Consider the following 16,341-nt stretch of genomic DNA (forward strand, 5'->3'; position numbering starts at 1 on the left):
ATTCCTTCGAGAATTAATTCAGCCCGAACCGTATCGTGAACCCAAATGTGTTATACATCAAAATGTGCGTCTCCATCCTGCGACTACACGCATTACTTTTCTTTTTCAAAAGTGTTACCGTGGCGACGCTAGACGCCAACAAGCGCACCCCCCCTTCATCTGGTTGGTCCATATTTGATAGTTCCCCAAAAGGCACCAAATTTTGCACCCAAGCCAGGCCTGGCGAAAAATTTGATATTTAATTGTTTTCATTAATGGGCGTGGCAAAATGGCTCAACAGCGCCCCCCGGAAAACATTGTGCCTCAAGCCCCACAATACGGTTAGACGTACATGCACGAAAATCGGTACACACCTGTATCATGGCGCAACTTAAAGAAAAGTCTCTTGGCGTCATGCCCGAAACCGAACAGGATGTCGGCCATTTTGAATTAATCGTGTCATTTTGGCGCAATTTATGCCATTCCTTCGGCAGTTAATTCAGCCCGAACCGTAACGTGCACCCAGGTGTGTTATACATCAAAATGTGCGTCTCCATCCTGCGACCACACGCATTACTTTTCTCTTTCAAAAGCGTTACCGTGGCGACGCTAGATGCCAAAAAGCGCGCCCACCCTTCATCTGGTTGGTTCAGACACAAAAAACTTTGCGCCTCAAGCCCCATAATACGGTTTGACGTACCTGAACGAAAATCGGTACACCCTTGTATCATGGCACAACTTAAAGAAAAGTCTCTTGGAGCCATGGCCGAAACCGAACAGGAAGTCGGCCATTTTGAAATCTGATTGGTCCATATTTGATAGTTCTCCAAAAGTCACCAAATTTTGCATGCAAGACAGACTTGGCGATAAATTTGATATTTCATGGTTTTGCATTAATGGGCGTGGCCTAACGGCTCAACAGCGCCCCCTAGAATAATTTTATCTGCCATAACTTTTGAATGGTTTGACATAGGAAGTTGTGGGTGGTGTCATGGGACTCTGTAATGAGTCCTTAAGCTTCGTTGGCCTTAATTAGCCCCGCCCCTTCTTCTGATTGGTTGTCCCGATTTTCTGCTATAACATTGGAATGGTTTGACATAGAGAGTCCTGGGTGGTGGCATCAGATTCTTTATGGAGTCCTTGACCTTCATTGGCCAGAATTAGCCCCGCCCCTTCTTGTCATTGGTTGTCCCTTTTTTCTGCTATAACTTTTTAATGGTTTGACATAGGAAGTCGTGGGTGGTGTCATGGGACTTTGTACTGAGTTCTTAAGCTTCGTTGTCCTTAATTAGCCCCGCCCCTTCTTCTGATTGGTTGTCCCGATTTTCTGCTATAACTTTGGAATGGTTTAACATAGAGAGTCGTGGGTGGTGTCATGGGACTTTGTACTGAGTTCTTAAGCTTCGTTGGCCAGAATTAGCCCCGCCCCTTCTTGTCATTGGTTGTCCCTTTTTTCTGCTATAACATTTTAATTGTTTGACATAGGAAGTCGTGGGTGGTGTCATGGGACTCTGTAATGAGTTCTTAAGATTAGTTGGCCTTAATTAGCCCCGCCCTTCTTCTGATTGGTTGTCCCGATTTTCTGCTATAACTTTGGAATGGTTTGACATAGGGAGTCGTGGGTGGGGTCCTCAGATTCTTTATGGAGTCCTTGACCTTCATTGGCCTGAATTAGCCCCGCCCCTTCTTCTGATTGGTTGTCCCTTTTTTCTGCTATAACTTTTGAATGGTTTGACATAGGAAGTAGTGGGTGGTGTCATGGGACTATGTAATGAGTTCTTAAGCTTCGTTGGCCTTAATTAGCCCTGCCCCTTCTTCTGATTGGTTGTCCCGATTTCTGCTATAACTTTGGAATGGTTTGACGTAGGAAGTCGTGGGTGGTTTCTTTTCTGATATGCTTATGGGGGGCGGTGGCCGTGAGTGCGAGGGCCCGTTCATCGCTGCTTGCAGCTTTAATTGATGTTTTTATTTTAATTAGCACAAGACGTTGGGCCTTCTAAGGACATAAAGACCTTTTGATGCCACACTGATTCCATCTACAAAAAGACTAAGCAGAGACTGATTCATCTGTATGGAAGTAGCTAATCTGTTATGAAGTCTGTTTTAATTTTGTAATTAACTTTTGACTTGGCACCCTTCATAATATATATATATATATATATATATATATATATATATATATATATATATATATATATATATATATATATATATATATATACACATACACATACACAAAAGACTCATATCAGCAAAACACATCCGTGCACAGGCTAGCCGGTGAATGACAGATGTCGGTTTTGGAGTAAAAACGTGTCGATCGAGGATGATTTCTAATTCTAGACCCATCTTGTCGTGAAGAGTGGCCCTTGGTCATTGCTTGACTGCTTCCTCTGTGTTCTGATTGGTTTGGTACATGTTGTACCAGTGGAAACGACTGCGAATGGGTGAGGTACCAGACTCATTTATCGAGTCCAGGTTATTGAAACGTGACTACAGAAAGTTTCTAACTTCATTGTTGACTAACAAGAGCAGCTGTGTTCATGAAGAATTCATAGACCTCAGCACTTCTGTGTCACACTATCGCTTCCCTCAAAGCACTAATATTGTGTGCAGCATTTGGGTGCTGCGCACTTTTAACGTCTCCTGACTAAAGCTGTTGCTATTTATAAAACTGTCACGTATCCCTTACTTCTCTCACTGTCTGATTTTTCTCTTTTTCTATCTCAACCTTGCTATCTTGCTGTCTTTTCTTTCCTCCGCTTTTGATAAAAAAATGGAAAATAAAAACATCAATTACCCTTACAGAATACATCACATTGAGAAGATAAAGGCTTTTTTTCCTCTCTGGTGTATAGACAAAAGAAATGGGAACAGGGCAGCTTTCCCAGTAGATACAATGAACCTCGAAATGGTGTATAATTTTAATTAAATTGATAACTCTGGGTTTTATCAGGAAGAGGGGTGCAGATGCAAAATAATGTGAAAACAAAAAAGTGATTATGTGTGTTATCTCAAGCCACGTTCACTGCACACAGTAATTGTCTTTTATGATTTTGTGTCTGCTGCACAGTAATAATCCCCATTACCAGTGATGGCTTATGTTTCCTAGAAGGGCTTTGAAACATCCCACCAAGAACATTTTGGATTAGAGCAACATTGCCACTGAGACAGTTCTGAAAACCTGATCGGTCATGCACTCATTCACAGCTACGCGTCCGCTTGCTCCCTCTCTGCCAGACATGGGTTTCAGCCAAATGGTGCTATTTACTGGAGCAGGACTGGCACTTCTCCAGACCATGGGGGTAGCAGGCTTGGCACCGCAGATCGCTGATGGACTCGTTGAAGCGGTTCGCCAGCATGGACAGCTTGCTGCCGTGACACAGGGAGCAGGGGGCGCAGCCCGAGCCGCCACAACGCTGGCAGCTGTCGGCCTCCTGGAGACGGGAGAAACACATTAAAGGAGAGAAGTGGAGGAGCAGGGCCAGCTAAGAGAGAGGAGCTGTGAGGTGAGGCAAAGGGTAATAAAGGGGAGGAAGAGGTGGGAATGTCAAGAAAGGCTTGGGATGCAGGGAAATGGATTGAGCTGTAGAATTATCCTGACAAGTTCAGAGTGAGGAGAGTCTGTACCTGTGTATGTGTGAATGTCATCACCCCAGAGCCAGGTGGGATGCTTGATTCTGATTTGCCCCCAGAAACCGTCTCCTTTTATTCATTTAAATTTTTTCACTATTGTACATATGCCCTCGATCCATCAATCCATTTTCTACCACTATTTCCTCCTTTTCAAGGTTGCAGGTAGCAGTGTGTCCCAGCGATAACTTACTAAGGGCAAAGACTGGATGGACCTCCTTTGACATCACCCATACAGGACTGTCTCAGAAAATTAGAATATTGTGATAAAGTTCTTTATTTTCTTTAATGCAATTAGAAAAACTAAAATGTCATACATTCTGGATTCATTACAAATCAACTGAAATATTGCAAGCCTTTTATTATTTTAATATTGCTGATTATGGCTTACAGTTTAAGATTAAGATTCCCAGAATATTCTAATTTTTTGAGACAGTCCTGTATTTTTTCTGAAAAGGGCTTTTGAATCCTCTTGTCTCCCTCATATTGTGCAGCACCGTGTTGCAAATGAGTGGGGTGAGCAGGCCTGAACACTGGCTACAACACAAACATCTTATTTCAGTGAAAGTTAGCTATTTTGGTCAGGCTGGCTTAGTTTCTGCCAGTAGTTCCCAAACTTTTTTTTCTTTTTTTAAGAAAACCAAACTGAAGGGCCTGCCCCCTGCTTTGGGAACCACTGGTTTATGCTAACTAATCATACTTTATCCTGATCAAATGTGGCTAAGCATCCTCATCTCTGGTGTCACGACTGAAGTAATGTCCAACACGAGCTCTGCCAGAGCTGGAACGAGGACTAACAGAGTCCTGCAGGGACGCCACCCACTCAGCCGTGGTGCAGGCTGATTGACTGCAGGTTCCAGTGGATGTCGTTTCTGGCGAGGATCCTGCCAGCTCCCGTAGCGGGACCTCCCGCGTCAAATGTTTTGAGAGCGGCATCAGAGACGACTGCTGCGTTTAGCTGATGCGTTCAGCACAAGCTGCACTGGTTCGCTAGGTTTCGTCCTGCATGGGACCCTTCCAGGAGAACCCTGTGCACTGCAAAAACTCAAAATCTTACCAAGAATATTTGTCTTATTTCTAGTTAAAATGTCTCATTTTTAGTAAAAAAAAAAAAAATAACTTATTTGACGATTTTCACCTGTTTCAAGTAAATTTTCACTTGAAATAAGTAGGAAAATCTGCCAGTGGAACAATATTTATCTTCTCATTACAAGCAAAAAAATCTTGTTCCACTGGCAGATTTTTCTACTTATTTTAAGTGAAAATCTACTTGAAACAGGTGAAAATTGTCAAATAACAAGTTATTTTTCTGGTAATGACACTTTTTTTAAGTGTAATGAGATTTTTGTTTGACTAAAAATGAGACATTTTAACTAGAAATAAGACAAATATTCGTGTTAAGATTTTGAGTTTTTGCAGTGTGGCATTCTGTTACTGCATTTAGCAGCACACGCAAACATATTACTGTATATTATATATAAAATATGAATGATTATGGTAGGTGGTAGGTAGGTTTATGGTAGGTTTATTTATTGCTTTATACAATTTAACGGGATTTTGTTGAAGAAAGGAGAAAAAAACACTATACACTAGTAATGGATGTGAAAACTAGCTATGGAGAAACATAGCAAAAATCAAAAGCATTTTTGAACTAGACTGTAAATGTGTTTATATTTGCTGTAAAGTTGGATTTTAACATGGACGTCAAGAGAGATTGACTCACTTTTGGGGCTAACCCCCAGTGGTCAGCCGAGGAACTGCAGCTTTACCCTGAACAGCTTAGCAGTCCATCACAGTTCCACAATGAGATAACTGTAAATGCTCACATTCCCACCAACAAACAGTTTTAAAATCATCAAATAAACATAACGTGTATTTTTCTGTACTGTCTGGAGAAACCAAAGCAATCTGACAAAACCCACATTATTGCTGCAAGATGAAAATAAATAGATAAATAACAAGCATAGTATACAAAAAAAACCAGACCAGTTCATGAATACTAAGCTCTAATAAAGCTGTCTGTCCTGCCTTGTGGCAAAGTCAAAACAACCTTGATAATACTTTGAATTTTTCAGATATTATCTACTTAAATGACTGTTGGAAGTAGCTGTGTTCCTCGGTATTGTATAACCAGAAACTACTTGTAACAGCCGCAGAAACAGAACAGAACATGTGCAGTGAGGTTACATTTAAATCAAGGGAGCAAATAAACTCCCTGACCTTATTACTAAGCAGATTATATTTCTTTAGTGAAATGTTTTCTCATTAAAACTGCAAGAACTCCAGACACATTGGTGGCAGTCTTTTGTTCAACTTATGTATACACCACAGCTTTGTTTCAGCTTTACTACATCATTTTCAAATATCAAAAACAGCATGCTATTTTTGCAAAGAGACTCTATATGAGGAGTTGTGTCATGGAGGTGTGAGGTCATGCGAGCCAACATGCTTTTGGCTGTAATGCAGAATGAATAAGAAGCAGCGGTGCTCATCAAAAAAAAAAAAAATTCAACATCAGGGAATAGTTTTGAGAGTTTCACAAGACACCCATGTATTTTCAAGTCAACTTGGCTGAGGGCAAGGCTCCACACAAGTTTTGGCTTTGAAAATATGAATGCTGTGAGCTATTTCTCTCAGAGGCAGAGAAATTGGGAAATAGGAAAAGAGATGAGAAAAGGATGAAGGGAGATGGTGTTGGCAAGAACAGTAATAGGCCAAGGAGGTAAAAGGGAGATAATAATAGCCTTATATCCTTGCAGGGTTGTAAGTGGCAGGGAGATGCTGCAAGGACAGAGAAAACTGTGGACTCATCAGTATCTGTTCACAGTCGACAGATAACACTAGGACAATGGCTTAGTGGTTATTGCGGCAGGAGGAGGCAGCTCAAAGAATAAAACAGAATGGAGAACAAATAAAGTGGCAGTTACAAGGAAACCCAGAGGAGACCGTCAGATGACACGTCAGAGTTATTCTCAAGAAAGCAAAAATCTGGCGAAGAAAGGATTACTGAAGATTTAGGAGAAAATAAGAAAGGAAGGAAGGGGCGAAAGGACACAGTGAGACAGAGATTATCAAGAAAGTGAAATGGGGTGATAAAGACATGACCACATGATGAGAATAATTTGGCCATGGCTCATTACCTTGGTATGTGCATCGCTGATCGGACTCGCCTCCATTTCCACCTCCTCCTGCGCGTGAGGCGGTTTAGGCCTCCTCCTGCTCCCCCTCTCCCTGGCCTTCGGGTATCCCTCCACGTCCAGCGGAGGCACGGAGCGATACCGCAGCGCTTCATGCTTCTTCGGCGGTGCCCTGATGATGCGCAGATTGCTAGTGTAGATAATTATCTTGCCAAAGTCCAAAACAGGAGCCTAGAGGACATTGATGGGTCAGATATTCACGCACCATTTCATACGGACAACATATTTTCCATCCTAATAGTGTTTTATTTATTCATTCGTCTCTTCTGAGCGATGGTGTCCATGTGGTGGGTTTATGTGTGGGTGAGGAGAGGATTTCAGCTTGAATGCAGATGTAGACTCACACATCTTTTGTATCTGGGAGCTGCATCACAGCCTTGCAAGGCTTCTGGTGGTTAAATATTTGCATAATAATCATTCCTCTTTTCACACAGAATCACTTCAATGTAATTAGATCCTAGATTGAAACATCTTTTATGTGACGCTGCTAACTGTTGTGGACCTTTCAATTATTCAAACTGTTTTTTATTTATTCTATTTTTTTAAAATGTAGAAAATCACAACATATTGTAAATGTACAAGGGGAATGACAAGTGTAATCATGTAGCCATGAAGTCATTACACGAGCACTTTGCCATGCTGTCAGTAAACGGATAAACTGACCCTTGCTGTCTTCCATAAATGTGATAAATGCCGACTCAGCCGGCAGCGCCAGGCATGTCTTTGTTTACAGGATAAAGGAATAAAACCAACATGAGGTCAGCAAGCAAGATACCGTAGCTGACCCCCCTCTTAGCCCCTGCACTAATGAATCCACGGCCACAGCTGCTCCGTAGCGCCGTCCTTGCACTGTCAGATTATAAATATGTTGCTATTTCACCGTTTCCTATCAGCGCCCCGCAGATGACGCTCAAAATGTTCAAGATTCATATCATCCTCTGCTTACACGTGGCTTCACTGGTTAGTTCCACAAATGCCCAATAAAGGTAGTGGTGTTTTTCGTCTTGTCTTTCTATTTATGTGTATCATGAACGGTTAGGAATGTTTTCATGAGCCCTCTCGATGACTTTGGCCCTGAACCGAAACGACAGCAGTCTACAGCATTTTATAAAGACATTTCAAAGATGGCGATCTGCTCGTAGAGACACGTAGAGCCCTGGGGCCTGGGATACAACCTGTGGTGGATGGAGTTGAGGGGGGATAAGGGGGGACAGCATCCCCCCTGAAATAAAAACGGTCCAAATCATCCCCCCTGTAAAACTGCCATCCCCCCTTTCCATCCCTTATGTCATTTCATCAATGAATGTGGTTTTACTGCTATTTCAACATTTAGAGTCATCACCAGAAAAATAACACCAGAAAAATGTCACAATTTTCATCTGTTTCAGGTAAATTTTCTTTTTTTTATCTTCTCATTACAAGCAAAAAAATCTTGTTCCACTGGCAGATTTTTCTACTTATTTCAAGTGAAAATCTACTTGAAACAGGTGAAAATTGTTGTTTTTTCCAGTGATGAGTCTTGTTTTAAGTGTAATGAGATTTTCTTGCTAAAATGACACCTTTTAACTAGAAATAAGACAAATATTCTTATTAAGATATTGAGTTTTTTCAGTGATCAATTTTACTTATCCTGTGAAGGACAGAGTCATATTGATAAGTTCAGAAAAGTGTTTTTTATTGTTGTGTTTTGATGTATTTGATGTAAGCCCAGTGGATATTTAAAGCTTACAGAAGGCTGCATTTAACTGCTGCTATGTCATTCCTGCAGTATTTCTGCAGGTGTTTTGGTCAGTGCTATTATTTGTAATATATTATATTATTTGTAATCAGCACAAATTATCTGTCCCCATATGATAAAATCCACCATCCCCCCTGATTTTTTTTTTACAACTCGAGTACTGATGGTACACCCAGTTAAAGAGGGGGAAAGGGGAAATGAATGTCAACACGAGACCACGTTCCTTTGAGCAGATGTTATACAGGTATGTACTAATTTGCACACACCGTGCACAGCAGAGCAGCTTCTGGTGCACGTCCAATCACTCCCAATCACATTTCATCATCAAGCAAATATTGCTTGATCTAACAAATAGATCGAGCATGTTATTAAAACTCCAGACAAATAGAAGTGATACTGCGGGTGGCATATTTGATCCGCAGTAAGTCTCACCTTGACGACTATTAAAGTTCAGAAAATACAAAACTATCAAGTTGCTTGGCATACCTTGTCACCATCGTCTTCACCAGTCTGACCAGTAGGAGGCTTGTAGCTTCCCATCCCTCTGTACACGTTTATCCTCTGGGCAATGAGCCCTGTTGGAGGACAACCACCTGTTTGCAGAGTAAAATGTGTTTTCAGCATAAAGTGACACCATCCAGCAGTTTTTATCGGCATGAAATGTACTTTTTTTCTATCCCTCAGCATTGAGCCCATGAAAGTCATTGATTATCACTTCTAATGATTTCACACTCTTAATTAATTCAGAGTTCCAGTGACAGCTGACCCATTTAAGCAGATGAAGCAAAGTTGATTAAAAAAAAAAGGAAAAAAAATCACAAGGAAAAAAAATCCCCTCACATTTAACTATGCATGCAGCACATTTCTCAAGAAATGCAAAACAATTGTAGAATTAACCAAAATGAAAATGGTGTGAAATGTATAAAGTCGCAGCCTCATAGTTCTGTGTTTTAATTGATGTAATCTTCAGTTGTTGGAGTGGATTTATGGAATGGGTTGGGTGATGGGTTGAAGCAATGTACAAATATAAATCAATTTAAAAAACGGTACAAAAAGGAAGTTCTGGGAAGTTATTTGGTTGAGGTGTTATGTTAAGGCAATATGGTGTTTGTTAGCTGGTTAGGTGCAAAGGCACAACCAATGGGAAAATTGGTAGCCTAATAAGTAATTGCAGCTATTTATTATTAATATTTATGTTTAATTTATAATAGAGGGCAGGGTTATATAAGTTTTACTTCTACCTGCTCCTTTTCGGACAGTTTTTTTTTTCCCTGTTTGTATTACGTTTTTGTTGTTGTTGCTTTTTTTCTGTATGTTTTGAATTTGTTTTAAAATCTTATATTTTTTTCCTTATGTGTTCGAAATAAACAATAAAAAAATAAAAAATAAAAAAAATCTGTTTGTCGTTGGTCAGCTGACCTTTTATCCCAGCGGGCCGATTATTTTTATTATTATTTTTACGCTGCCTGATTATTTTTTTAGCTGTTTATTTATGCTAATTTATCTGTACTTTCAAACATGAAAAATTACAATTGAATCCTCATGTTATGAAAGACGGGAAAAAAAAGCTGCATTATTGATGTAGAATGGGCCACTAGCCGTCGGCCCTCGACTAGCCAATCACAGTTCACCGGAAATGATGATGGTAAACATACTCGATAAACAGCAATGGCACAGACCATAGACATAAATACGCCTCATGACATGCTTGAACGTAATCCAGCGTGGCCGCCATATTGGATGGGTCTCCTCACTCCAGGCTAAATTAACTACACTGGAGTTACAGAGTTACACTTACAGAGTTACAGTTACAGTTATAGAGTTACAGTTACAGCCAGCACACGCAAGAAGCTGCAAAACAGCTTTTTCAAGGGTTTTAGCTCCCCAGCCCCAGTTCAAGCCTAACAGGGTAGTATAAGACCCTGGAATGACCTGGATTTATTTTTATAGATATATTTATTGAGGGCAATAAGAGAAAAAAAAAAGATTTACAATAACAATAGAAATATCAATATTTTGCCCTTTTTTAACTTTTCAAAACAATAATTAAATAAAAATAAATAAATAACAACCCACCCCTCTCCCCTTCAAATAAATTCAAATGAACAATCAAACTTGTTTCTTTATTAAAATATAAAATTAATTAATTTATACATTTATCAATATGCCATACCATATGTCTTTGTTAAAGAGCATAATACAAAGCCTTTCAGCATAAAAGTATGTATTTTTAATGTGTGACAGCGTCCTGTATCATAACTAAATCTCTGCCGTTTGTAACAAACCAAACCGTGTGAAAATCGGGTAAAAATTCAGGGAGTTATGGATGATTGTAGTGGGGGATAAAACCTTCCTCGGTAGAAATAAATGCACTGAGGCCGCATTGGAGACCCATCCAAGATGGCGGCCGCGCTGAACGTCAGTTCCAATAGGCAGCGTCAGTCTATGAGGCGTCTACGTATATATATGTCTATGGCACAGACGCCACACTACACACTCTATCATGACATCGGTTTGAATTTGGCTTGTGTTTGCTTGTATTATATTTTCATTATTAGACATCGTATTTTTGATCCTTCCTGACTTTATTCAGAAGTGAAAACACTGAAAACAGCAGGATCTGTTCAGAACTCCAGACTAGAGCGATTCCTCATTTCCGGTTGTTCTTCTTTCCTTCTTTTCTGGGCGACATCACAGACTATCATAGCGCCGCCTGCAGTTATAGGGAGGTATTACGCATAGCGCACGCGCAGAACGTCCGCTCCAGTCGACGTCGGGTTGGTTAATATAATACATCCATGGTTGGTGTGTTCGGGAGTATTTTCTTGACCAACTCTGGGAGATAAGAGCCGACTTTCAGCCCAACTGCTTTTCTGCCGACGGTCGTTCTGCCCTAAGAGCTAAAGAGCCTTGAAAAATAATTAATTCCTGGACAACATTCTTTCAAAATACCTCTCACAAATGTTATTGTCAAGTAAAAACAGTCTTGTATATTTTCCCAAAGATGTAGATGATGAATTTTGCCCAGGCAGCTTTGCTGTTTAATTAACTGCAATCATGTTGTCACAGGTTTCTCTTTCCAGATTATGTAGTAAATTCACACAGAAAAAGTTTATTTATTGTAATAATGGGTTCCAGTTCTGTGTATCCATATGTGGTTTAACCATTAAGCAGCCTGCACAATGCATTCAAAAACAAAAGTGTATAAATAGAAGTTCACAAGCCAACGGTGGATGATCCTATTCCTGCTTCATCTTTGAAATTCAGCCTGGTAGAAACGGAGGTTACCCCAGATATCAGATTAATCAATCTTCTCATTTTTTGAAAAATTATATTTATCATCATTGTAAACTATTCAACACAATAACCAATGCAACGATGCTCTGAGTGCTTTAAAGCATATTTACAATTCAAATGAAAAAGACTAAGTAACAAGAATTCAAGCGTGGCCTTTAGTCATATTCCAAGGCCACAGTTTGATTGACATTTACTGACATGTGCCATAATAACAGATTGCACTGACTCCTCAAAGACCGGTGCTGATAAAATATCACTGCCAGTATGCTGGACGTACAGTATGTACCCCAGAATAGAAACACACTGAACAAAGAAATCTCAGTTATTTAATTAATATGAAATTCTAAAACATTCTGTCACTTTACTTGAATCAAATCATACAAACCAGACCTCAAGGCGGGATTACCACTTCCAAAATCAACACGACATGTCTAGCTGGTTCAGGCTGACTAAGCTACACACAAAGGTCAGGTACAAGATGCTCCACAATGACAGAAACGCACCTTGTTGGTCCCCGGGACTGTCCTGGAACCCACAGAGCTGCTCCATCTCCAGGTGGCTGGGAGGGATTTTACGGTGGATGAAACTGTGAGGGTATTTCTCTTCTGGACTGTCCAGCTCCTGGCCGTCCTCGTACACATGCTTCAGCACCCGGCCGCTGTAGGACGACGCCAGCTTGAACCTCACCTGAAGTTGGAAGTAGTCAACATCTTTATCCGGATTCTCAGTAGAGTTTTTTCTTTCTTTTTAGTTATTTAAAAAGATGCATAAGCACATAGGAGGGAAGTGTTATCTGTGTAGCCTGCTGTCATGAAATAGACCAGAGGAAGCTTAGTCAGTGCTGCTTGATCTGACAAGAAGGACTGCATGCAAATAACTGCAGTACATCAGTTTATAAGCTAACATCTCATTCTCCTCTCTCTTACACTGCAGTTTCACAACATGAATTAATCAACCAATTATATCTCAGGTTATTTAAAAAAGAAGAAGGAAAACAAGATCTGAGCATGCCATTTTCTCCACTGTGACACATTCACAAAAGTACTTTAAAGCTATGAATTTGACAGACAGTGGTGCTTTAAATAACCCACCTTTCTGGGCTTGGCGCCTTCATAGTGCTGGTTCAGTTTTCTCTGGAGTTCCTCCATGGTGGGTGGCAGAGGAAGGGAGGCAGGGAACGCCGTCAGTCCATCTAAGAAGCTCCTCACCTGGGGAGAAATGGCATCAGCTGGACACTGGTTCCTGTTGTGAAGAAAGGATATTAGGCTGGATGAAGGATTGGACTGGTACGCAGCTCGGTGGAAAAGAGCCTAACTGAAGAGCTGTGTGTGAGAAGTGGGTGGATGTTACAGATGGGATGAAAAAGCTTCTTTTTTTTCTCTCCCTCTGTCCTGCCTCTAGAGTTTGAGTGCACCTGCTGTTTTAAGGGACCCACCTTTTTAGCTCCCTGTGCTGAATTATTCACAGCAAGATCATGTGTACAAAAGGCTGGTTGAGAAACTAGAAGCCCCGTCATCAAATAATTATGATCACCAAAATAGACGGTTTTTGGAAGCTGTGTGGACTTCTGTGTGCTTGAGAATGTGAGGGAGAAACACAGAGAGCAGGTCAGTGTATGTGTGCGTGTGTGGGAGTTGTGGAGATAGTTGTTGGAGTGCCTGTTACTGGAAATACTGTAACACTGAAAATAAGCCACAAGAAAAACCCATCTGTTAATAACAACAACTTGTATCATCACTTCTATGAGGTACTAAAATTTCAGTATTTAAAGCTGGATGTGATAAAGTTGAAATCTGAGATGTGCATTAACCCAAAAGCACAAGGGGAGACGGGAAAACCAGTACAGCATGTGTGCAATTGATCGGTTGTGAGCAACCAAGAGAGAACGTCCTGTTTTCAAAACCGACACCAATCCGGTGTCGGCCAAACCAAGTACGGGAAAGTGCAGTTGGTCGACTGACCATTAGGGGCGGGCTGCAAAAGTGAGTTCATTTCCGTTGAACGCCATGTTAAAATGTCCAGATTTAACAAAAATAAAACAATATAAAATACTTAAAAAATGAAGAGATTAAATTGTAATCTCTTAGCTATAGTTCATATCCATGACCACTATTCAAATGGAGAATGTCCATTTAGGTGATCCCTTTAGCTTCTTAGCAGTTTCATCTCGTCTTGGTTTCGGCCCTAGTTTCGGATGGTGACAACTCTCTTTTCAGGTGTATCAATTTGAAAATGACGTTGGATAGATGTATTTGATCAGAACGCATATAATTCAATTAAATTAAATTTTATTTGTATAGCGTCTAATACAACAAAAGTTGTCTCCAGACACTTTCCAGAGACCCAGAACATGAACCCCCGAGCAATTATTACATAAACAATGGCAGGTAAAAACTCCCATAGTGGGAGAAAAGCCTTAAGCCAAATAGTGGCAAGGAAAAACTCCCATTTAGGAGGAAAGAAACCTTGAGCAGGACCTGGATCATAAGGGGGACCCTCCTGCCGAGGGCCAGACTGGGGGGTCGGGGACATCAGCAGCACACAGCAGGCAGGTGGAAGCAGCAACGGGATGACCGGGGGTGGGGACCGCAGGCCAGCGCGCATCTCCCGAAGCTCCGGCCCAATCAGCAAGCCCCAGGTTAGGTGCAGGGTCGGGGAAAGGTTGAGAAGGGGCAGGGCCAGGGAGAGGAGTCCTGACGGACAAATCTCTCCCCCGCCTGACCGGGCCGTTACCCTGCCCCCCTCACTCCCACGCTGCAGGTTCCGGTGTTGTGCATTCAGAGATGCTCTTCGCCACCGGCAGAGGATGCTGCACCATGTACAAAAGAGAAAAAAGAGAAGAAAAAGGGGGGGCCAGCACAAGAAACTACAGGAGCGACTCTAACACACGAGTTTACACTACCTAGAGATTTACCAACACCAGCTAGAGGTTTACTAAACACTAACTATAGGCTTTACTAAACAGAAATGTTTTAAGATTAGTTTTAAAGGTGGAGGTGGTGTCAGCCTCCTTAACCCAGATTGGAAGTTGGTTCCATAGTAATGGTGCCTGATAGCAGAACGCCCGCCCTCCAAATCTACATTTGGATACTCTAGGAACTATGAGTAAACCTGCACTCCGAGAACGGAGAGCTCTGCCAGGAACATAAGGCACTATCAGGTCTTGCAAATAATGCAGAGCTAAGCCGTTTTGGGCTTTATACGCAAGTAATACAATTTTTAATTGGATTCTGAATTTTACGGGTAGCCAATGGAGCGACGCTAACACTGGAGAGACGTGGTCTCTCCTGCTGATTCCTGTCAGCACTCGGCCTGGTGCATTTTGGATTAGCTGGAGCCTCTGGATTATACTTCCCAATGGCTGCATGTGTAAACTGAACAAGATTGGCCCTAGCACTGAACCCTGCGGAATACCATAACAGACCCTTGACTGTTCTGAAGAAACTTCATGTACATGAACAAACTGGAACCTGTCAGATAGATATGATTTAAACCAACGTAGAGCTTTCCCTTTAATCCCAACAACATGCTCTAACCTGTGCAGTAAAATGCCATGATCTGCAGTGTCAAAAGCAGCACTGAGGTCCAGTAGAACCAGTATGGATACTAATCCCTTACCTGAGGTCCAGTAGAACCAGTATGGTCACTAATCCCTTATCTGAGGTCCAGTAGAACCAGTATGGACACTAATCCCTTATCTGAGGCCATAAGAAGGTAATTCGTGACTCGAACCAGTGCTGTCTCTGTGCTATGATGCATTCTGAACCCTGACTGAAAGACTTCAAACAGATCATTTCTATACAAATAGTCACATAACTGGCTTGAAACTACCTTTTCCAGAATTTTAGATACAAATGGAAGGTTGGAAATTCGTCTATAATTAGCTAAGGTGTCTGGGTCAAGAGAAGGTTTTTTAAGTAAAGGTTTAATCACTGAAACTTTGAAAACCTGTGGTACATATCCTAAACTTAGAGATAGGTTAATTTGGTCCAGTATTGTTGTACCAATAAGAGAAAAAATATGTTTGAATAGTCGAGTCGGGATGGGGTCTAACGTGCATGTGGTAGACTTAGCTCAATTGACGAGTGAGGTCAGCTCAGGGAGGTCTACAGGATCAAAACAGTCTAGAAGGAAGGGGACAGTACCGCTGGGGTGGCAAACCGGGGTGGTGGTCCCTCTGTTTAAAAAGGGGGACCGGAGAGTGTGCTCCAACTATAGGGGGATCACACTTCTCAGCCTCCCCGGGAAAGTCTACGCCAGGGTACTGGAGAGGAGAATACGGCCGATAGTTGAACTTCGTTCAGGAGGAACAATGCAGTTTTCGTCCCGGTCGTGGAACACTGGACCAGCTCTATACCCTCCGGAGGGTGCTCAAGGGTTCATGGGAATTTGCCCAACCAGTCTACATGTGTTTTGTGGATCTGGAGAAGGCATTTGACCGTGTCCCTCGTGCCATTCTGTGGGGGGTGCTCAGTGAGTATGGAGTCCGGGGCCCTC

At 41.6% G+C, this 16,341-nt stretch overlaps 1 protein-coding gene across 1 annotated transcript; it reads right to left on the reverse strand.

Moving 5' to 3' along the window:
- Positions 1 to 2,212: 2,212 nt before the first annotated feature.
- LOC133460213 (glutaredoxin domain-containing cysteine-rich protein 2) lies at positions 2,213 to 13,147 on the reverse strand. The gene is made up of 5 exons (XM_061740790.1): positions 12,936 to 13,147; positions 12,348 to 12,531; positions 9,034 to 9,140; positions 6,753 to 6,980; positions 2,213 to 3,416 (listed from the first exon to the last, which is right to left on the reverse strand). Exons 1-5 carry the CDS (start codon positions 12,990 to 12,992, stop codon positions 3,243 to 3,245), a joined length of 750 nt encoding a protein of 249 aa, XP_061596774.1. The 5' UTR covers positions 12,993 to 13,147; the 3' UTR covers positions 2,213 to 3,242.
- Between the last annotated feature and the right edge of the window lie 3,194 nt (positions 13,148 to 16,341).

Source organism: Cololabis saira, chromosome 14, assembly GCF_033807715.1.
Source record: "Cololabis saira isolate AMF1-May2022 chromosome 14, fColSai1.1, whole genome shotgun sequence".
In the NCBI taxonomy this organism is placed as follows: domain Eukaryota; kingdom Metazoa; phylum Chordata; class Actinopteri; order Beloniformes; family Belonidae; genus Cololabis; species Cololabis saira.